General features: G+C 43.0%; 1 protein-coding gene across 4 annotated transcripts in view; it reads right to left on the bottom strand.

Annotated features, from left to right (window-relative positions):
- COLQ (collagen like tail subunit of asymmetric acetylcholinesterase) overlaps nt 1-18,963 on the bottom strand; it is a 40,461-nt gene extending 21,498 nt beyond the window's left edge. Inside the window, exons 1-7 of one of the 4 annotated variants that reach the window (XM_072033512.1) lie at nt 18,630-18,757; nt 17,506-17,596; nt 7,414-7,526; nt 5,947-6,039; nt 2,755-2,799; nt 2,042-2,068; nt 354-425 (exon numbers count right to left, since the gene is read on the bottom strand). In XM_072033512.1, the coding sequence (XP_071889613.1) occupies nt 354-425; nt 2,042-2,068; nt 2,755-2,799; nt 5,947-6,021 (219 nt within the window). In that variant the 5' untranslated portion in view covers nt 6,022-6,039; nt 7,414-7,526; nt 17,506-17,596; nt 18,630-18,757. Of the gene's footprint in view, nt 1-353; nt 426-2,041; nt 2,069-2,754; nt 2,800-5,946; nt 6,040-7,413; nt 7,527-17,505; nt 17,597-18,629 lie in introns of all 4 variants that reach the window. The other 3 variants (XM_027450997.3, XM_027450996.3, XM_027450998.3) reach the window with 3 other exon arrangements.
- Between the last annotated feature and the right edge of the window lie 4,186 nt (nt 18,964-23,149).

The raw sequence follows: 23,149 nt of genomic DNA, 5'->3' as shown, positions 1-23,149 counted from the left end.
AGCATGTCCTGCCATTTCTTCTGCTGTTGGCTATGAAAATTCACAGTAATGAGTGTCTGTATGGCAGTGAGCTTCATAGAACAGATCAGCAATCCACATGGTTTGTAATCCCTTTCCCCTGAATGCAGCCTGGTGTTCCCCTTTATGCTGTCAAGAAGTACACATTCAGGTGTCCTAACCCTAGACTGGGCAGGTCTTGGCAGAGCAGTGTAAGAAACAGGGCAAGCACCGAGTGTCCCTGCACTGCTGCAGCTCCCCAGCCTCCAGCAGACAGTGGTTTAGAGACTTCCTGAGCAACTCGTGTGTTCAGATCATTATGTTTAGTAACCATTCTGTGTGAATTTTAGTCTTACCTTTGGTCCCACAGGTCCAGGCCATCCTACTGGTCCTGGCATCCCAGGGACACCCGGGGGACCTGGTCTACCCTTGAACGGAAAACATCGATTACAATGATTCTTGTAACATCATTCCTACACACAGGTCTCCACTGCAGACAGGAGATGTGGAAAAACACAGTATTTTCAAGAAAAGAACTGCAAATTCTTCTCCACCTTGTTTTTAATGCAAAAAAAATATATATATATATACTATGTTGTATTCACAATAGTATGTTGATGCTACTGGAGGAAATGTGGACTCACAGAAATACCAAGTTATACTGATTCAAATAAGTAGATCAGCTACAGAGGAAATCTACGTGTAGTCAAAATAATAATCCAAAAACCCAGGATCAATAACTTAATTCTTCCTCTCATTTAATAATACAACGTAAATCAAAAAGACCTGCATGTAATTCTACCCGTACAAATGCAATTTACAGTAAGAACAGAAACAAACCTTTAACTAAGATATTCCTGGTTTTATTTACCATTTATTTTATTATGAGCACTCATATTACTAGCTGTAATTGCTCTTTGTCTGCTGTCTTGTGACTAGCATTAACTACATACATACTTATCTATTTTATCTTCTGCCTGTAAATCACTCCCTGACTAGCTACTAAAATGCTGCAGATTAGTGCTATTCCACTGCTTTATGCCATTTGACAACATGGTCCTAGAAATCTGATCATGACTTTGGAGCTAACAGTGAGCTTCCATGAGCCAGAGAGCTTTTAGCAGGAATTATACCGTTTTATGGGCAACTTCTCCTCTGGGACCTACTAGTTCTTGTCAGAAAAGTAAATACGAATTAAGGTTTGCACTCTTGTGTAGGTTGATGGGTGACTGTCTAATACATTAGTTTTGAACACTTAAATATATCTAAGTAGTATTTTTGTTTACTATAGGGCATTTGAAATCTATATTAAAGAAAAAGAACTCTTTGTTTATATGTTTCATATCCACTTGAATTACTGATAAGTAGCTAGTGTCAAAATCCTTTGCTTATTATTAGAATGGTATTTCTTTTCCTGGTTAGTGACTACCCCCCACATATCTCTGATTTCATCCTGCATTTCTGTCTTCTTTTAAAATTAATTACATTAAATGGAAGCACTTAACGACTGAGATAACATATTCTGTTTCATCACACGTAGGGGCACATATTTTTGACAATATATCATGGCTCATGTGTCACCAAGCAGAAGATTGTAGTCAGCATATTGCTTTGGAAGTGTAATCATTAATGGATGTTCCTCCTTCTGGGCTCTTTGGTTGAGCCTGGCTTCAGCTTTGAGGCAGTAAAAAGGTTGATTTGGCTTTCTTTTTGTTGTTGTTTTTAAATAGACCTTGGTAGGTCCCATACTTTGCTTCCCCTGTCCACAGAGGTGTAATTCAGGTAATCTCCCACTCCTAATTGCCTGGCTGGAGATTGATGCTCTTACTGAGAGAATTTACCAAATTCAAACCAGCTGTGACAGCTCCCCAGCCCTGTACCCAGAGCCCCTACCACTCTCCTGGCTATGCATGGGAGCAACACAAATAGGCTCAACACTTCAACATTAGCTGATTTGTATTTATCAATTGCCTGTGGTCCTCTCTGACAGCTGCTATGTGTCAGGTATCAGGCTGGTGTCTGAGGCAGCACCTTTTGTTCATACCTTTCTTCCTGGCCTGCCGATCTCCCCCTGCCAGAGAAAGGAATATGTTAGTCTCAGAGATACCACACAGACCACAGTGGCTCATCAGTCAGTGCATTTATAAACAACATTGGGAATATCTTTACCTTCTGGACTTTTTTTTCCAGAGGTAAAATGGGAAGAATTTTTAACAGAGGTCCTGGACCTTTTCTGTGTTCTCAGCCCTAAATCTACAGACACACTCATGTAAAGCATGTAATTATGCCCAGCTTCTTTAAGCATCATCATGGAGCAAACGCTTTGCAGGTCTGAAGCCATAACCTCACATATAGACCACCTTTACTATCTGATCTGACCCATACAACTAACAGTGGATAGGAGACGTTTGCTTCCCACATCCTCCCAGAGAACGGTGTTCAAAGACTATGGGATTAGTAAGAGCACTGACTGGGGCACCCAAGATACTCTCTTATCCATAATGTAGACAGAGTCAGCTATCATGAGAAGCCATAAAAATATTTCAGGATTGAAAATGAACCCTAGAAGATGATGCTTTGAATTACGGCTTCAAACTTACCCACAGCTCTACATTCAAATTTAAGCAAATCCCCACATGTCCATAAAGCCCATTATTGACTAAACAGACAAGAAAAAAAGTGAATGACCCCCCGCACCTCCATCTCTTCCCTTGACTCCTCAAAAACACACCAAACACCATAACAACAGGCACTTACTTTCTCTCCTTTTGGTCCCATTATGCCAGGAATTCCTCGTGGACCCTAGGGACAAAAATGAGTGCTGTTATTGAGCAGTATTAGTAAGAAGGCACTGGTATTGGCCTTCCCCTAGCCCATGGCCCTGCCAGTGCCTCCTGAGAGCGATGTGACCCCACAAGGTCATGGTGTTGGACGTGGTGTTTGAATGTTGCCTCTAAATGCCAGGTCTGAGTCATTGCTGAAGGCAGGCTGGAGAGTTGCACTGAGATGAGAAGCACAGGGGCATCTCCTAGGTGAAGAAAACTAGCAAGAAAAAGTGCCTGGGACACAAGAAAGCAGGGAAGTTGTTGGAGCCTTGAAGAATGATCGACTGCAAGGACACAGAGACATTGCATCAGCTGGCAAAGGAGGTCAGACAAAGCAGGTAAGGGAAATGGCATAAACCACATGGGATGGGCTCTGAAGGGTGCTGTAGACATCAAAGATTGTCACCATTTCTGAATCTTGAAGCTTGAAGACACCAGTTTGAATTTTTAGCATCCTGGGCACAGCTTTGCAACCCATCTCCTCATGGGACTTCCTGTCCTCATCCCTGTTTCCTGCCTGCCTGCTCAGGTGGAACACAGCTTCCATGCAACCTCATGGGAAGGAGACAGCGGCTGTCAACTTTAGGGGCTGTTCATGCCTCTGCTGAATATTTTGTAGCCATTTTAAGAACTCCTTAATAGCACGGGCATTCTAATAACAACAACAAAAAAAAAAAAAAAAAAAAAAAAAGACTTGCAATGGTAAAATCCACCTTCAAAAATTATTCAATTTCTTCTTCTGAAACACTTTTTGTTCATCTTTTCATAAAAATAACAAGAGGTTCCCAATGTTTCTTGTTTTGTGTATTTTCCCATGTTCATGGAATGTCATTTTCTACAGAGTAATAGTTAGGAAACTGAAATGCTCTTCCTTGAAATGCAATTGTCATTACTGTTGTTGTGATTGAAGTACTTTAAAAACAAATAAACTTCATGTAACTTGTGGTAAATTTGTCTCCTCATGATTAAACAAATCTCAAATTTTTAGTTAAATTGCAAATGTAGCTTTAAGCCTGACATCCTTTACAGTCAATATTACCCTCCTGCTGCCTAGTGGCCAGTCCAGATGTAAGCTGTTGAGCAGAGATATTTGTTTCCTGTGGTTTGAAAACACCCCCAAAATATATGAATATACATCTCCCAGTTAGAGTGGAGCTGCCTTTCAAAGATAACCAACAGCAAATTTTCAAAATTCTTTTCCTACTTTCCTAAAATTGCAACTGAATGAAGTAATGTGGCTTTGGGAAGCTGGACATAAATTATAGGCAAGGGTGACATAATCTGAAAGACAAGGTTAGAAAAGACTGATTCAGATTTGAAGTAGAGATTGATCAAGGCTCACAAATCTGTTTAAGCCCCAAGAAATGAAGATATTGCTCTCCTTCATGTGAGGCTTATTCCCCTTTCAGGAAACATTTTAATCGAGGGACATGCTCAGAAAATAAAAATAAAAGTAAAAATCAGAAAAAAAAAGCTGTTGTTTCTAGAGTGCTTCAGAGAACCCTTTTGTTTCTGAATGATTAAGGAAAATCCCATGTCATACAAAGAGCATTAGGCTCACCATATAAATCACTCCAGGTTACAATCCTGGTTATCTTATATGGTCTAAAACATGATGCAAATTGTACATGAACAGGAGAAAACCACACCCTCAAATGCAAATTATTGCAACTATTGTAGTCAGTAATTTTAGACTTTCAATAGTGTAAATCAGAATGTACTGTATTAGAGACAAATTTTATCTTTCTTTCCCTTTACCTTGGTTTATACATGGGACGAATTATATGCTGAGTCACATCATTACAAATCTAATTCTCCTTTTGACAAAGTGTTAAAACTCAGCTCTGGCTCAACAGTATGAGCTTTTACAACTCATGAAAGTCATGCATTTACAACAGAAAGCAATTCAGAAATACTTTTGAGATATTTTTTAGAAACTGTAGCACTTCTTTTCACGTGACCATTTTCATAAAGGTATTGTCTGGAGGATTGCCGGCTCTAATACTGTCCCTCTATAAAACACCATCCCACAATTTATAATTAAAAATTCCAAAGCCATGTTATACCCATCCTACTGTTAGTGGTTGTGATAAAATCTGTCAGCCTACTCTATTTAAAAATGTTCTTGGAGGGATCACAGATCATTCAGTTGCAAGGTTAATTATTATTTATAGCAGCGAACCTTGCAGAACAATAGAACTGACCTTATTGTTTTTCCAATTTAAGTCAGAGGTAGCATTAAGAGGATTGTTTCAAAAAGACAGTCTGGCAAAGACTAAAATTACAACATCTTCTTCCACATATACTGAAGATCTAGATGGTGCCCAACACACCACGGGACTGCTCCATAATGAAGAGATTTTTCTCAACACAGGATAGGATAAACCATCACTTCTCCATGTGCCTCCTAGTTCACACGCTAAAAGACTTTCCCTTCAGTTTTATTTTCCTTTGGAGGGAACAAACTGGAACAGAAGGATAGATGGGTGATATTCTCCACAACAGTGAGACGTGCACAAAACCTTCTCCCCTAGAAGTGGAACATTTCCTTGGAAGATTTCTGACCTTCTGCCCTATGCTTCAAATGTACAAATTGTAGATGAAATAGGAGCCCAAAGGGGCTGTCCCAAGGCTACCCAGCAAGCACAGATTTTGCAGATTAAGCTGGAAGTTTATCCCATTGCCCTTCCCAAAGCTCCTTCTTGCCTCTGGTCTGCACTGAAGGTATGGGCCTTCTCAGGGATGTACTCCACTAACACTCAAATTCATTGCACCTCTTGTGCATCAACTCCACGGGCTCTTTCTCCTCACATAACAAGAGAATAAAGCAAAGAAATAAACCAACTGAAGGAAGTGATGGCAAGTCTGGGATTTTTCGTGGGTGCCACCCACTGTAAAACTACATGACAATGCAGGGTGAATGTGAAATTTGCAAGGCAGGAATGAGAACACAGGGTAGGAAGCCTACATGATTTATGCACAGTCATACCAAAATGAAATTAAGCCAGAGTTTGATATGCTTATTAAGGCATAAAAGGCATTTACGGAAAATGTGTAACAGCTTTGTAAGGACCTTGGAGCAAGCGAAAGACTGCTGTGGTTTGGTCACAGATGCATCACTCACCTGGGGGCCAGGAGGCCCTGTGGGGCAATGCAAGTCGGGCATTGTTATCTGGAGCTCCTGGCACAAGTCCTTCATGTCCAGAGTAAGCAGCTTCTACGTAAGGTAAAATATATGAATGAACACTCATAGAGAACATGGAGAAAAGCACAAATAAGCAGCCACTACAGTCCAAATGGCACTTAATTACTGCCTGAGGGAGAAGCCTATGGTTTGTCACAAGGTTATCTTCATGGATGCTTCAACATTATCACTTCGGCATAGTGTCCTGCCCCACATTTCCTCCTCCTTTCCCAGGCATGCTGCAGTCAGGCTATCTCATCCCCTCCAAGCCAGTGTGGGACTCAGGGCTATTCTTAGACTTGACCCTGCTCTCCCCATCACGCTTTACAAGTAGCAGCTCCTCTCCGAAAATAGCATCTTTGCTCTAATAATACCGACTGCACTCTGCATGGGTATAGGCAGCGTGAACTTCACTCCAGTAGATACCAACCAGGAAGCATTCATTCACTACTAATCAGAGCGGATTCCCTTGAAGTTTTCCTAATCTTTTGACTTCATAATTAAGCTTGCATGGGTAAACTGGCTGGTCTATGTCTTGTGACAAAAGAAATCACCCCTGGAAATATGAATAGTGCAGCAGAAACACTGGGTTATCAAAGCTGCTCTTCATCTTTCAAGTGAAAAGGAAGAGGAGGAGGAGATGGGAAAGAGGGAGGCAACTAGATTTTGGTTTGGGGGGAATAATTCCCTGAACTCAAATCTGATCTCTCTGAAGACAGTGAGGGATTTTATGCTGTATTTTTTCTTGGTTTATTTCTTGTCAGTTATCTTTCTATTCACTGTTTACATAATGCTTCTACTATTGCAGTATTTGCATATGGTAAATGAGTAGTAGAATTAAGAAATGGGCATTATGAAGTAGGTGGAAAAATTCTTTATATTGGGACAGAAAGCGTATTGGAGGTAACAGACCTTGGCAACAAGTGCAAGTGGGCAAACTGCTATGTCATATACCCACTGTATGCTGTATATGTTAACATGTGTTTATGGATACATATCACCAGAGCAGGTACGTGCAAGGGTCTGAGAGTGAAAAGTCCCTACCAGCAACTCAAACCCATCTCTCCGCTAAATGAAATGGTGGGAATAGATTCCTTGGGAGTATTTTAGGACCTTCATGTCACTGACTAAGGCAAACATGATACAAAATAGGACACGTATAGCGTATACTTTGAAATCGTTGTGTAGGATGAGAAATCACCATTTTGACCTTCCTTGGTTTATTGCATTTATATTTCCCTTAGTTCAGGATTGCCTTGCTCTAGGAAAGTAGCAGAGCCCTACCAACATAGACAGATGGGTTTGCTGAGTGACACCATGAAGCAGTGCTCAGAGAGGATAATTCAGTCTTTGTCACACATCAAAAGTCAAGGAAATAGAAGAGAAAGGCTTCTGGGCTACACTTACAGTGCTCCAGCTGTGCCTGAAGTACGGTGGTGGAAACAGGGGTGGTGGAGGAGGGCCAAGGAGACAGCACGGTCTGTGGTGAAGCTGTTTCTTCTGTTCCAAACAAGGGAGATCTGTTCAATACAAACATCATCCATTGTCTTGAACACCACAAATACATCTTACAGAATAAGGTGAGTTTCCATTCCAAAGGACTTTTGTACACTCTGTGTCCATTGTAGCACTGGATCCAAGCAGGAACTAAAGAAACCACATGGTCCCTCAAGTTTATAAGGTCTTCTTGTGCTGCAGGCTGTACAGAGTTTTAAGGTCTAAATATGGCTATGACACAGGCTGATTTTGGAAAATATACGATACCCAATGTCAGGAAATAGATTGAAATATATATTTATCTCTCTTTCTGCCATGTTCCAAAAGCGTATTAGAAATGACATCTTCTGGTTACCGTCACAGCCCACATGTGACCAAGGAGCACTGCATGCTGCTGCCCACCAGCCTTTCCCATGGACCAAAATACTTCAGGCTCTTTTCTAATAACAGTGCGGGCAGTTGTTCCACTGCACATCTGATGATATTTCCCATGGGCCTGAAATCACGTTGCCTTATTTCTGACTTGTGCATCATCACTACGAATCAAGACTGCAACCCAACCGTAGCTGACAGCTTTGCCACCAAGTGTTGAGCAAAGCAGTTGTTTTTAGCAATGTATTTACCCTTTTCTGAGAGGAAAACTTCCATCGACAAAATAAGCAGCTGTGACCAAAGAGCCACCGAGAAATGATGTGAAGATGATGCATTTATACTGTCTGATCTTTTCTGAATCTATTTACCCCCCAGGAAATCTCTCTATAATCAGGATGAGGGCCTTCTGCAAAGGTTTTGCCAAGTGCAGGACATACTTATTTCTCTCTGTTGGTTTCTTCCTCTGGCTACTGGCAGCCAGGGATGGGTGTCTGTGAAGTGAAGGGTGGCAGGGAGCCAGATACAGTAGGAAGAAGAGCCTATGGTAAAGTATCTGGTATTAATAGAAAATCTCCAAATTAAGTTTCTAGGAAGACAAACCTGGCAAAATTGCTAGATTTGCGTGCAAATCAGTTGCAGGCTGGTTTTTAATCATATCTCAATGTAACACACATTTCTCTAAGGGACAGAGATGTTTCTAATTTTTCAAATGTCTCAGAAACTGTATTACATCCCATTGACCACCCCACATTCATGGGAACAGCATTTTGCCCAGTCCTCATGCACTGAAAATAGCCGACCAGATGAGTGTGGTTGTTAAAGCACTGAAGTGGCTTTAACTTGTGGCAAGGGAACAACTCAGCAGGTGTTTCACTATCTCGTTTTGTGTCAATATCAGACTTATTGGCTAAGTCAGGGAATCACTTCTGGTGTTTAGCTACCTGAAAATAGAAACTGTCTGCAGTCGCTTCCGCGGATGCCAGGTTACATCACACCTTGTCTGGAAAGACAATCTAGGTACAGGGTTCAGGGAAATGCATTTCACAGATGTCATTTCAGTTACCTTCCTGAGCTTGAATATTTTTAATAAAGTGACATTTCTTTCCTTTCTCCAACCAAAACAAAAACAAACAAACAAACAAACAAACAAACAAAAAAAGCCAAAGATTTCTACTGGCAGTAGAATTCAGAAGCAGTTTATATGTTATGCAGATTTTTTTCTCTACCAAAATATTAGTTGAGATGATACAGTTGAGAGGTAAGTCTGTTGAAGTCTGAAAGGGCTCCATAGTAAAGACTCTATCTGAACTTTTCCCATTAAGTTTGAATTCAAAAGAAAACTTCAATTTAGAATAAGTCAACAGATTTATAATTAAAAAAATAGAGATTGTATGTATATATATATATTATTTAAAGCTAGAAACATATACTGACAATGACAGTGCCCATTAAAAAGCAGCAAAGGTTTGAGTTCTCCTATCTCCAGTTCACACACATGATAACATACAGAAACATGTAGAGTTAAACTCTGTATTGGCTTGCCCTGAATTCAGTCACTAACAGCCACTGCAGAAAAAGTTTTGCATTACTGCAGTTGTTCTGCTACTTAAATAAAATAAAATAAATTAAATTAAAATAAAATAAAATAAAATGATTTTTATTTAAATATTTGGCAAAAATAACATTAAATACAGATCATAGAATCATAAAATCATAGTGTACTCATCATGCCCTCATGAGCAAAGTGAAGTCCTGGGTTATAAAGTACTGACATTTTCCTTTTATGGAAGCACAGTCTGAAATTCTTTGGAAGAGTTTCTATTGTGAAAACCAATATACTCAACAAAGTTGGGAGCAAAATAGCCATTGGTTTCAGTCTTTATAGTCTTATTCTAATTTTACTATACCACAAGTTAGGTTGAAGATCAGTTTAGGTTTGCTGGTATAAACAGTGGTAGCATGTACTGATATGATATGCAAAAACAATTCAGAAAGCATGCAATTACTATTATTATAATATATGGACTAGATAGCAGTTATATGATGTAGGTTGTTTGTGTTTCAGGGGCTCCATCATTAATCATGGCCATGCTCTGGCAGGTTTATTCATAAAGCAAATATTTAAGAAATGACTGATCCCAGACCCAAGGATCCTCCACACTCAAGTATGATGGGTGGCTACAACAGAAGAGGGAGCACAAAATGAGAGTCACAGACCAGAGGTATGAATATTATAATATTATAATATCTTCCAATTAACACCGCATTTCATTGGTATCTATTTTGTAACTGTGATAGGTCCAGGATGCAAAGCCAGTTCAATGCTGGCCTGTTTTGCAACACAAAAATATTACCTTGGTAGGCTTACAGGCTGTCAGCAAATGCAATATATATCATTACGCTCCACATTAGCTTTGATTACTAAACACAGCTTCATAATACTCTAGTCCCCAACAGTGGAAAAAGTCTCAGCCCAAGAATAGGATTGTCATGGTTTTCTGTGAAATGTGAAGACTCTACCTACATAGCAAGCTCACTTACACTTCTGTGTGGAAACTGCTCTTTCAACATCTTCCATATCAAAGAAAGTATTCAGTAAGAGAAGGAAGGCAAAATGAAAAACTCCATACAGGACTTGTCTAAGTGGCAGTTGTTTCCAGAGAGCATAAAAATTAAGATAGTCAGCTTTAAAATAGTAAATGTTTACTATTTTCAAACTCAAATTATTTTTATGGTCCAGATTATATTCATGAAAGTGATTATATCAATCTGTGAGTAAAAGAGTTGCTTGAAGAAATAACATATTTTAGATATGAAGACATAACATATTTTAGATAGGCTTTGCCCTGTTTCATCTTGTTCTTGCAGACTGCTTGCTTCTGGTGTTATCTGGAAGCCAGAAACTGAGATCTGAGATGGTCCAATGCAGAGCCAGAGAGAAGCCTTCACCCAGGCAGAGTGCCCTGGAGCAGAGCTTGGACGAGGTCTCCAAGCCGTCCTAGGGCTGATCCTAGGGCTGACTTTCAGTACTGTGACCCCTCCTGGCTGCAGTGGAGGTACCAGAGAGAAGTGCTGCCCTGGGTCCAGGTTAGATTTGCAGGATTTCACTGCAAAAACTGTATGCAAGCTGTGAAAATGACTTCCGCCCTAAAATCACAAAGGTGTAGGCTAGCTGGATTGACAGCACTGGCAGGAGAAAAAGGGCCTGACATGAAAAAGATGTTCAACATGTGTTTCCCTTCCTATTTGCAACCACGCTCACCCAGCAAGCCCTGACTGGATGCTGAGCTGCTTTCCAAAGCCGTGTCTCCCTGACAGCAGTGCTGGTGGCCTGCCCAGTTTCTGACTGGCAGGGCCTGCTAGATGGAGACCTCCGACCGCTGACACCCCATCACAGGTGCTTCTCCCACTTGGACGGCCATCAGAATTAATAATAAACAAGCTGGGCAGATGGGCTAGTTAATGAATGTGGGCTCGTCCGGCTGAAACTGAGACTTTCATCTGCTTTGTTGTCATTCATTCAGGCTCCTCTTGCCCTCCTGGCAAGGACAGCAGCTCGCCACGAGCAGCGGCCATCAGGTGTTATCCTGTGTGTCTATCACAAGGTGGCTAAGGCACATCTTCCCTTACAAATTAGGAAAGTTTAAGAGCTTGTCAAAGGTGCCAAAGTCCCAGGGGAAGGGGCAGCACCAGGAGGAATGGGTGAGGGTGGGCAAGTAGAGCTGGGGTACAGCTCACGCCTGGAGCTGGATCAGACCGTCAGGTTCACGAACAGGCTGCATCTCTGTGTCCTCATCAACTTAGGCCTTATGACCTGAATATACCATCTCCTATGTACCTGGTGATGTAAATACAGTCAGGAAATACAGCAACCCCTACAGCTTATGCACCAGTGCCCATGCTGGGGAAAGCAGTGACCCAGCCAGATCCCGTGGGAGCCACAGCATGAAGACATTTCCCCATCCTTTTTGTGGAAAATGAAAAACGCCAGCCAAAACTTTTCAAGCTTATTTCCAGCCAAGAATAGCTGATAGAAATATGAAAATACTCTGTGCCAGTAATCTTGTTTCTAATCCCCAAAGTGGCTACCGGTTGAGGCAGAAGTTATGCGCGCTTCACCAGCTGGCGCAGTCAGAAGCTGTCCTAGTAAGTAAATAAATAAAGGTGTTTCAAATGAGCTGGTGTTCAAGAAACCTTGCCAACAGCACAGATATTGTGCTCACGGCCCCCAGCATCTCCCAGTGCATCCCCTCGGCTCATGTCCTCCTGCAGTCAGCCCTAGTGGAGCCCCTTGCAGCCCTGCTAGAGCAGGCCCGTGCCAGGAGATACAAGGCTCAGGAAGGCAAAAGAGCATGCAAGATTTCCTCTGAAAAGGCATTTTATTCCCCCTAGGCACATATTTCAGACATTTCATGTGTGCATATGCACTTGTGTGAGGGCAATGCGTGTGCCTAAAGGTTATTTGCTTCTCTCCCAGAGGATTACAGAAGGGAACTTCTGAGATTAGCGCTGAAGGAGAGAGGAATATTTGCTTGGTTTGGCTCTGTGCTCCAGTGTCATAAGAACATAAAAGTCCCAATAAAACCTGCACTGCGGAACACTTCAGGGGGTTATAAAATGGGTTTCTAAAACAAACCTGTGGTTTATAAACCCCAGTAACCACTGCAAGGCTATTCTGTGCAGCTTTGCCTCTGTTGGCTTCCATTTGCAGAGGTCCAGGGCTCAAGACTCTGCTCAGTGATGCTGACAGCAGTGTGTGCTCCCCTTCCAGCCATGAGGAGCTGAGGCACAGAGAAGTTAAACATCAGCTCCAAAGCCATGGATGAGTTGATTGCAAAATGTGAATGAGAGTTTCAGTCCTGTAAATCACAGTACCTCATCCCAGTCATTTTATAAACTGGATTATAACACTCCCTTTCTTGTCACACCAGAATGATGCTATGAGTACATTGAGTATTAGAGCCCAAGAACTTACTGCCACCCTCAAAAGAGCCTAAAACCCTAAAACTTAATGCAAGATAGCCACTCTGTCAGCCCCAACAGACTCCTGCATGCAGGTCACTGCTGCCCGTTCCTCTCCCACTTTATCTGTGAGATGAATAGTACCAGAGCAGAGACACCAAAGCCATCCCTCTCCAACTGCAAGATCGCAATCTGTTAGGGCTGGCATGGCTCAGAAGTGCACTTGACTTTGATGTTGGCCCACCACGTGCTCAGTCAGCCCCAGACAACCCATCTGAGAACGTGGGTGTTGCTGTGTGCTCAGAAAGACACCAGAGAAATGCCTTCAAATTCCTGCTAGAGACTTTGATACCAGGGACTAAATTAATTCCGTGTGACTCCCTTGTGGCAACAGACTCACAGCCCAGCTGACTTTACTCTCTGGCCTTTCACAAAGAAATAGCGCTGTATTGACTTGGCATTGTACAAGGCCATAACTTTGCAGGTTTTAGAAGCTTTTAGTCCATTGACACTTCTTCCTGGGCAGAAGAAAACTGAACCTGTAGCCCTGCCTTCTTCAGGCAGAGCATTTCCCTTCACTTGTGTGCCTGCCCAGGTGCATCCATTTATGCAGACACACTGGCAAAAATGGCTACCAGCTGCTTTTCTCTTTTCCCCCAATCTATCAGTCCTCTTCTGCATTCCTCCTATGTCCATCTTCTCATCCCAAATCCCCTTTCACCATTACATTTTCCTGCATACAAAGAGCATTCCCCTGATGTCCTTTCCAGTAAAGAGATGATTCCTTGGAGATGAGAAGGGAAGAAACACAACACTGAGGCTGGCTTCTGTGAATTACTGTGGGTTTTTCTCTCTCTTCTATTTCTGATCGTCCCCAAAGAGTTCCCCCTGCAACTAAAGGGCTTTTCCCATTTTCCTTTTCCCTATGAAGCTGCAGCACGGAATAGGTCAGTAATGATTCTCATGCTAAAAATTACATTTAATCCTGAGTCCATAACACATTCAACATCCCTCCCATTTTAACCATTACCTCATAAATTTCCTTTCTTTGTGCAAGTCCCCCCCCCCCCCCAAGGTTCCCAGGCTGTCTCATTTGGCAGCCACACGCTATCCTAACACCAAGAGTTAAAGCCTGACGGGGTGCACGGCCTATCCTGACCACAGACTTCCTCCTGGACAGACACAGATGGTATTTCTCTGTAAATGTAACTAGGGCTGACAGTTTCCCTTCAGCAGCTGTAGCTGCTGCTATTGCGCTGCTGGTGCTGCCCTGCCAACAACAGCCCAGCCACGGGCAGCCTCTGTGTCTGATACAAAATGGGCTTTGAAAGACAGGGAGGCTAAAATGCAAAGTCACAGACTGTTCCCACTGCAGGGGTTTGCTAGTATTGAAATAAACTGCCTGCAGTGGGAGCAGAGGCCTGCAAGCACTACCTTTCTCTGAGCACATGGGGAATAAGCTCGTTTTGCAGCACTTCAGGTTGCCTGTCTGTGGAGCTCCTCTCACTAAAACCACCTGATTTTGAAGCAGCTTGCTTGGCTGTGCTAAAATTTAAGCCTCCACCACCCAGTCTGATCACAGGAGAAATCAGCAGCATGTCCAGCGCTGTGCCAGCTCCTGCACCAGTCTCCATCCCTGGTGGCAGGAGAACTTGTTCACCACAAACAAGGCTTGGGTGGCATCTCCAGAGGAGCTTCCACAGCCTGAAGCTAGACACCTGCCTTACTTATAACACAAACCCTGTCCCAGGAAAAAAAGAAAGAAAAAAAAAATCAGAACTGGCCATTGACTTGTCCCATCCTGCTGTACTTCACAGTCCAGGTTCTGTATTTCAGGATGCCCACCAGCTCACCACTTGAACCCAAGGGAACCGATCTTCATATTACATTGGGGGAGAGCAGAGGAACACAGAATCACAGAATTTCTAGGTTGGAAGAGACCTCAAGATCATCGAGTCCAACCTCTGACCTAACGCTAACAGTCCCCACTAAACCATATCCCTAAGCTCTACATCTAAACGTCTTTTAAAGACTTCCAGGGATGGTGACTCCAGAGGGAAACACCTGGTCCTTTGACCTAGTCATCTGCATTTCCTTGAGTAAATGAAAGTTCATGATATTCACCCTAACCAGCATACAACTGAACCCCTTCCTTTCATTTACATTATAGTAAATTAATTTCCTTTGGCAATCTGCATGTCTTTTAATTCAGTAATGCAGATTCAGAGACGCTGTGCCCAGTGAAATGGGGAGCTCCCTTTCTTTGGGAAAGCCAGTGTAACAGGCAAAAGGCAGAGAAAGCATGAGGACTACTGCCAGTAACTCGGCTGTTGCAGCCCCATTTCAGTCCTTTAAATTAATCAGTCATACTCATTTCACAGGGCTGTGTATGAATATTGATCACAGGAGAAAAATCGATCAAGTGATACATTTGTGCAATGCATAAAAGGAAGTTTGGGTCAGAAGAAGCATCAAGATCCTGCTCTTCTCCAGCTCCTGGTGGTTTCTGAAGTACTTTCCCCTCTCCCTGTAAAGCCCCAGAAAACTTCAACCTGGATGAGTAGGAGAGGGAAAGGGAGACTTTCTGCCACCTGAATTTGGATGATGGCTTCCTTCAGCCCGGTTCTTACAAGGTCCGCTTAGCCCTGCTGAAAGGGAGCATAAAATTCACACCTAGCTTTCGTTATGTGATTGCGACAGTGGAGGCACCCAGATGTCCTGGTCTAGGGAAGGGATACGACAGGTTACCCTGGAAAGAACCCCCCTGCCTCAAGGAGAGTTGAGTTACCCAGAGCCCCTGGGGGGCTCTGCTGCCACGTGGAGCTGCAGCCACGTGCTTGAGTGTGTTGTAACGCTAATCCCAAAGCATTTCCTCCAGAAATGATGCTTCAGCACCAGAAGAAACACAGACATGACATTCAGAACACTTCCAGGAAAAGTGATGCGCTGTTGCTTGAGGCTGATGGGACTATAATGCGGAGTTGGCAGCAAAACAGAAAATAATCCAGATTACTATTCTTCCCTCATTTATTCTACAAACACTTCCCCCCCCACACTAGTTTCTTACCTCTGCTTTATAGTTACAATCTTATGACCTGTGAACATTTTTATCTGTAACCTATTGCTATAGAAAGATGTCTGAGAACAGAAATAAAAGTACTTTTAGTGCAGAGGTTTTCAGGCAAATCTGAAAAACTGCCATAGGTATTCCTCCAATTGCAGGAAAGACAAGTGGTCACTGAAGAACATAGCTGCTGTTAAATGTGATTAGTTTCAGAGTTTGCAAGTGCAGTGCTGAAATCCATTCTTTAAATGTGAAATTACATCCTGGTGCCAGATGCAAACAATTAACTCAGCTGACAGTCACAGAACATCTGAGAAACCATTAAAATAACAGAATTTAAATGGAGTTAATTCACCTCCTGCACACACTGTGAGATTTCTACTGGAAAACAGAGAGCTTGGCTTTTTCCTTAGGAGGTGTTGTGTCAACTGCTGATGCAATCAAAGCACTAAAAGAGTTTTCTTTTTCATTGCATGATTTCTCATACCAAACAGAGAATTCCTTGCCCCAATTAGCAAGCAATAGTTGGCACTCAGGTGTGTAACAGTTCACCAAAATACGGCTCATAATCCATCCCTGTGGCTGTGGAATGACAATTGAATTATCCACTAGATGTTATTCTGACACATATTAGCAAGTAGAAATTTGCAACACGTTCACGATAGAGCCTTAAACCCACAGCCAAAACAGCTGGTGGGGACAGGGGAGGACGGGGCTGGGGCCAGCTGCAGCCTCTGCCCCTGGCAGACCTGGGGGCTGTGCCGTGGGAGCTGGTCTGCTGCAAAGAGCAGAGCCTGGCCACAGCCAGCATCAGGGGCTGAAGGCATAGACTGCTGTTGTACGACACGGCATTTGGGTGGAAAATTCTTCCCTGGAGGAAGAAGGGATTATTTCCCGAACCATTATTTGTTAAAGATGATAGCAATTTGTCTTCTCTAGACACACAAGTGTGCTCCACAGGAGAAAATCACTGCTTAGGTCTGGCCATGTAAGTAAGGGAAAAGTGAACTTAGGGTTGGTCTGGCAGGAATCTACTGGATTCAAGGCAATGTAAACCTCTTCAAAACAATTTTGAGGTCTAATAACTTACATACTATTGCAAGGCAATTAGGAACATAGAAAAAAATAAGTTTTGATGTTTCTGTACCTCAGCAATAACTAATATCAACCTCATGGAAAAAGGACACCCAACTGAACAGAAATGATAACAAATAGAAATGCTTTTTAACATCCCAAAGAACTTAGCAGAAAAACATGTATTAGTCCCCAGAGGCTCAAAAGAATGGATTAAATTGTTTTCCAAAGGATGTATTTCTTCAACCATTAGGCTTCTTTAGATGTTATCTTAAAAGCTATCTGAAATGACTGCAGAACTCTAATGGCTGCTTTATTAAATGTTATAGGGTTTTTCCACAAAGGGTATCTGCGTTACTCTTTGGACCTCAGAACCTTATTATTTGAATAAGACTATTCTTAAATTAATGGGCTGTTCAAACCACCGCAGGTGACATACAGTGTGTTAGCTCGGCACATTTCAAAAGATGAAAAAAACAAAACAAAACAAAACAAAACCAAAAACCATAATTGAAATCATTCATACTGACTGTTATTGAGTCCAGGAATCCATTGTCTTGCACAGGCTACCCTTCTGATTGCTGTTCTTTCTTAAGTGCCTCAGATGTGAACCATCTGGCTCTGTGGTCACACCAGAGACATGAGAAGGAGAGAAAAGACTTTAATTCCATGTCTAAGGCTGATCTCATGTAGTCTTAAAATGTGCACCCTTTGGGACAATGTTTTGATATCAGAAACACAGGGAGGACCTGAAGGCAGAGCTGACCTCACCCTGCAAATCTCACCCGAACCATCCCAAATTTGACACTGAAGGAATCCAGGATTTTAGCTAGAAGCATCTTTTGGTTAGAAGTAATTTGCCATAAAATGGTGAGAGTTCCTCCAAGAGGAGACGGAGTCAGAGTTCTTGTCAACTTTCCCCTTCCTTTGCACAGAACACGGGTAAAGGAGAGTCTTGCTGGCCAAACTAAAACCTATTAAGTGGGATTTCCAGTGCCCTGGCTCAGCTGACAACTAATTTGTTTTGCCTTTGCCTAGCAGGGATTTTCCATGCAGTGGACTCTTGTTTGCTATGTAAGTCATCTGAGTATTTGTTAGTGTCATAGCCAGAGCCAGATGATGTTTATTCTGCTAACATCCAGTCGGGCTCCAGCAGCACTCATTGAGGTCAGGGCTTTATTTATAGAAGCAGATATACATTGAGATTCATTTTCTTCCCCTTGCTGTAATCTACCTAAGCTCATCCAAAATAGAAAGAAACATGCAGACATGCAAGTAATATACTAATTGGGCCAGATCCTCCAGTGGCATGAATTAGCACAACACCAAGCCAATGGAAAAAACAAAAACAAACGAACAAAAAAAAAAACACAACAGCATTTTAGCACAGCTGAGGCTCTTGTCTATTATTTCTCGCAGGGTTGGGAAGGGAGGGGTTTAAAAAAGAGAAATAATAAAGCAAAAAGAAAAAGCCACGAAGCAATGAAAATGTCCCAGCCTGTGGCAGAGCAGCTCTGCAATGCAAAATTCCTTCACCCAGATCTGCAAAGCGAAGTATTCCTTCCTCCTGTGCTCCCAGTCACCGGAAAAGTGCAAGAACCAGCGTGCCGAGAGGTCCAGACAAGGCAAAGTAACAAGACTTAAAGCGATTTACCTGAGGAAACTGAGAAGGCATTGTCAACGTACGAAGTCTGAGAGAAAGCAAAGCAGGAGACAAGCTGAAGGTAAAATCCCCAGGCAACAAGGCTGAGGGCAAACATGCTGCCTGCGCCCTGGGCAACTGCAGCCTGGAGGCGCAGCTCTGCTTTGGGGCTTGCTCGCTCTCTACTCTGCCTCTCTGTCTGTCTTGCCTGCTCGCTTCCTCTTTCCTCGCTGGCTGCGGGATGCGTGTGTGTCTGTGTGTCTGCGTGTGTGTGTACGGCTCCGACCGCTCTCGCTCCCTCGCCGTGCCTTTAGGAAGCAAGAATGCCAACCATTTCCCATTAAATCTTCTCCTTACACTAGGCACGGTTATATTTAACTCCTGTGCTGGATCAGTTGCCCCCATTGTGGATGTTAGCTGCTAAAACGGTGGCGGTGGGGATTCTGTTTTGGTAACAGAAGCAAAAAGGCACTTTGGGTTGATAATAATAATGAGCAGGAAAGGGAGAGATTAGAAACTGGACTATAAACAGCATCCCTCAGCGCAGGCAACCAGACAACAATGTCGAGATGAATAAAATCCCTGATTGATCATCTTCTACAGGTCACTAATTGCCTTAATGAGAGAGCTGAGCAGTGACCTAACATCTGTTTATAACTGGGGGTGCTTTGCATTCGCTTACACCATACATCTTCGGCTGAGGGATGCCACCGAGGCTCCACAGCCACAGATCATTATTTAGCATTTAAGAGAAAACGAAAGCATCACTAGTAGTTGATCAGACACCGAGTGACTGCAAAGAGTTTAGTGACAGGGCGCAACAGGTGGAAGAAACAATAAGTGTGCCATTATGAGGTGACTGAAACGCAATCGGCTCTGGGGGTGGTGGCAGCCGACGCACCGCACAGCGCCGTGGGAGGAAAACAAACCTCTCGTTTTCTGAAAAGCAGCGTGAGCTTTTGTTACCTGTACAAAAGCCTGGCGTTTCTGTGCTTTGTTCCAACTGGCAATAAGTTTCTGTCATGAGACGGGTCCTTCACACGTTCCCTTTCCGCTTGGGATCTGACAGCTGCTTCCATTAAGAGCAGAGGTGCTCACTGGTGTGAAAACCGTCATTATTCCTGCCCTCCCAGATGGAGATGTTCGTTGCCCGCTGTTTATTTGTCTCCTGAGATAAACAGGGGAATCTTTTGGATTAATTACAGAATTGATTTTTTGTTTTCACTTGAGAAAAATTACTCACTGACAGGGACAGTGATGTATTCCCTCGGGTGATAACTCCTACTGCACACTACTAAAGGGCAAAGCGATGCATCTGCACAATTCTAGCTAAACTGTCTTGGCTTTTAGTAGTCCCTGCAAAGTTTATCATGACAAGCCCTAAGTATATAAGAAAAATATCCAGTTGCCTGTTTATAAGGATAAGCAGTGGACAATTCCCACCTTAGAAGGCTGCATGAGCACTGGAAAAAAATCCTCAGAAGTTAAAATGTCATGATTTTATCAAAAGAGGCTCTCCATGGGCCGCAGCCTCCTCCAGGCCACATCCACCTGCTCCACCGGGGGCTCCTCTACCCACAGGGGGGCTGCAGCGTGGAGATCTGCTCCATGTGGGACCCATGGGCTGCAGGGGGACAGCCTGCTCCACCAGGGGCCTCTCCATGGGCCATAGGGGAACTGCTGCTGCCTGCCTGGAGCACCTCCTGCCCTCCTGCTGCACTGACCTTGGGGGCTGCAGGGCTGCTTCTCACCCCTCTGTCCCAGCTGCCGTGGTGCAGCAGTTTTTCCCGTTCCATTATCTGCTCTCCCAGAGGCCCAACCAGCATTGCTCATGGCTGGGCTCTGGCCAGCAGTGGGTCTCTTTGGGAGCTGGCTGGAGCTGGCTCTGATCTGACATGGGGCAGCTGCTGGGCTCTGCTCACAGGAGCCACTGCTGTAGCTTCCCTACTACCAAAACCTTGCCATGTAAACCCGATACACTTTGCAGTCAATTTTTCAGTAGAAACTTTTGGTCCTGTGGAAAACCCAGATTAAACATGGTTGCTTTGTCAACATTCTCCTCTCTTCACTTAACATTGCCACCACTTCGAAGTCTGAGCCTGCTTGACTTGAAACGGCGCTCAGCCAATGCAAGGGAAAGCTCTGTAGGCACACACTGTGCTGAGGAAAACACAGCATATTCCACACAAAGCTTCAAAGGAGATGTTCAGATTTATATTTGAACAGACCTCTTCATCGTGACGGAACTGTAGTGCATCACATTGTTAGTTTTCAGTGGAAGCACATTCAGGACAGCAGAGAGAAGTACTCTCATTACAGGTCAGCAAGGCAGGCCATGCAGGCACTGGCTTTTGTTTGCTCTACTTTTAAGGCATTGACCTTACTAGCTGAAAGTGCTGGCAAGGTTGCTGATGGTTTCAGTGGGAGAGGAGTGAAGTCCCTTGGACATGGACAATAAAAATGGACAATAGCTGTGGGCTTTTCGCCCGAGTACACGACTGCCACTCGGTGCTAAGTGGCGCTTCGTGCCAGATGACAAGGATGCACACCTGGCTGCAGGGCTTGTCCCTGACCTCTGTGGCATCGGCTCACGTGATGGAGATGATCCCGAGGAGGGGAAGTGTCACGTAGCAGAGTGAGTCTTACATGGTGTGAGAAACTCGACAGACGTGCTTTCCAGTCCCCTGAGCTATCGATCAGCTGTGAGCTTGCTCAGCCAAGCGGTTCATTTCTCCAGCGATTCCCATGGGCCCACAAAGTCAATGGAAAGCTTCTGCTCCCTTCAGAGAGAGCTGCATCAGACAGCTAAGGCCACTGCTCTGAGAACATGAATCCTTGTCTCTATCATGCAAATAGTAATTAATAACAAACCTGGATTATTTTCTTCCTTCTATATTCACTGCAGCTGCTATGGGTGGTGCAGTGAAACTCCACATTAAAATGACTTAATTCTGCAACCACCAAGAACTTATACAAATTTGGGATTTTTTTTTTTTCTTAAATTTTGCTCTGAAATTATGCAGCTGCTAAAAACAAAGGAAGTGTATACTGCATGATTCTTACTCACCTGTCTCATCTAGATTTGCTACTCAGATACCAGCAGTGCTACTTATTGAATGGCAATACAGTGGCTTCAGAGGTATTTTTATTTCAGATGCCAATAGCTTAAGAAAGAAACACAGCAAAGTATTGACAATCTGCAGTTTCCAAGTCTCATAAGATACCACCATGACCTAAAGCGAGAACAAAGTCTAAAGGACTTGACTTTAAAAATCTTTCTACAATAGGAACCCCAGAAACCAAAATGTCATCTGACATCTAACACTCAAAAATAAAAGAACACCACAGTTTGATTGCAGGCGATCAATGACAGTTTTAAAAATCCTAGTTTGAGTAGATACCGTAACAGCTAATAAAATATCAAAAACCAACTAGCAGTTACACATTGAGAAAAAAAAAAAAAAAGCCTGAACAGTTTACAAGTTTACCTGCTGTTGCTTTATCTTTTCAGCACAGAGATGACCTCTTCGAAGTGGATGGAAGAACCTGCTGATCATTCCTACCATACAGATAGAATTTATGGACCTATCTTTCCTATGCAAGAATTAATGAATACTTGTTAAAAAGAATGCTTTTTTTCTCGGTCCTATCCATTTTCTGTTGGCAGATCCTTCATCAACAATCCAAAGGAAAATGAGTGTAGTTCAAATAAAATATCATCAATCTCAGGGTCCAGTATGAACACAGTTCTAATTAAAAGGCTAAAGATAATTGAGATTTTCTAGTTCAAAAGGCTGAATGCTCTTCTGCTGAGTGGGCCAAAGGTAAAACAGCAACCCAGTGGTAATGCAATAATTCAATAACAGACGCTGTCTGCAAAGTAGTACAGAAGAATTCTGCTCATTCAATTAGTGTGCGAGATGGAGAAGATTTTTTATAATTATGTCTTCCTTGCAAAACTTGTTAGTTATTTAACAGTGATTGGTTTTCACAATAAAAATATCTGGTCAAGTTCACACACTTGCATCATTCATGCCGAACATTTAGATTTTGTACTTGGACAACGTGGCTAACATCGCTTTGGAAGACATTATTATCTACAAGAACAGAGGCAACTGCTGAAGTGAAAACAAAAATTGTAAATGCTGAAAAACAAAGAACGGCTTCATCATTTCATTGCTGATGAGTTTAGATTTGTTTAATTCTGAAGCCCATATAGGACCAGACCCACAGACTGAGCGATGAAATAAATTCAGCCACATGGGAGAGTTCTGACTCCACAGCTCCACTCGTGCTGCTCACCCAGCAGGGCAGCGGGTCACTGTGTGTGGCCAGTTAAATGCCAGCCGGTGCTAGTAAGTCTTCAGATGGATGAGCACATCCTAAGGGCAGCACGTTGATGCCTAGCAACTTCCAATAGCAACTCTTTTGGCAAATTTCGTCACTTAACAGATGTTTGATACATTGCACAGCAAGCAGTGGCCTTCTGTGCCCCACTTCTCCATGTATCTCCACTTGCAGAGATACAAAAC

Source organism: Anas platyrhynchos, chromosome 2, assembly GCF_047663525.1.
Source record: "Anas platyrhynchos isolate ZD024472 breed Pekin duck chromosome 2, IASCAAS_PekinDuck_T2T, whole genome shotgun sequence".
NCBI lineage: Eukaryota > Metazoa > Chordata > Aves > Anseriformes > Anatidae > Anas > Anas platyrhynchos.
This window is presented reverse-complemented; position numbering and strand designations above follow the sequence as displayed.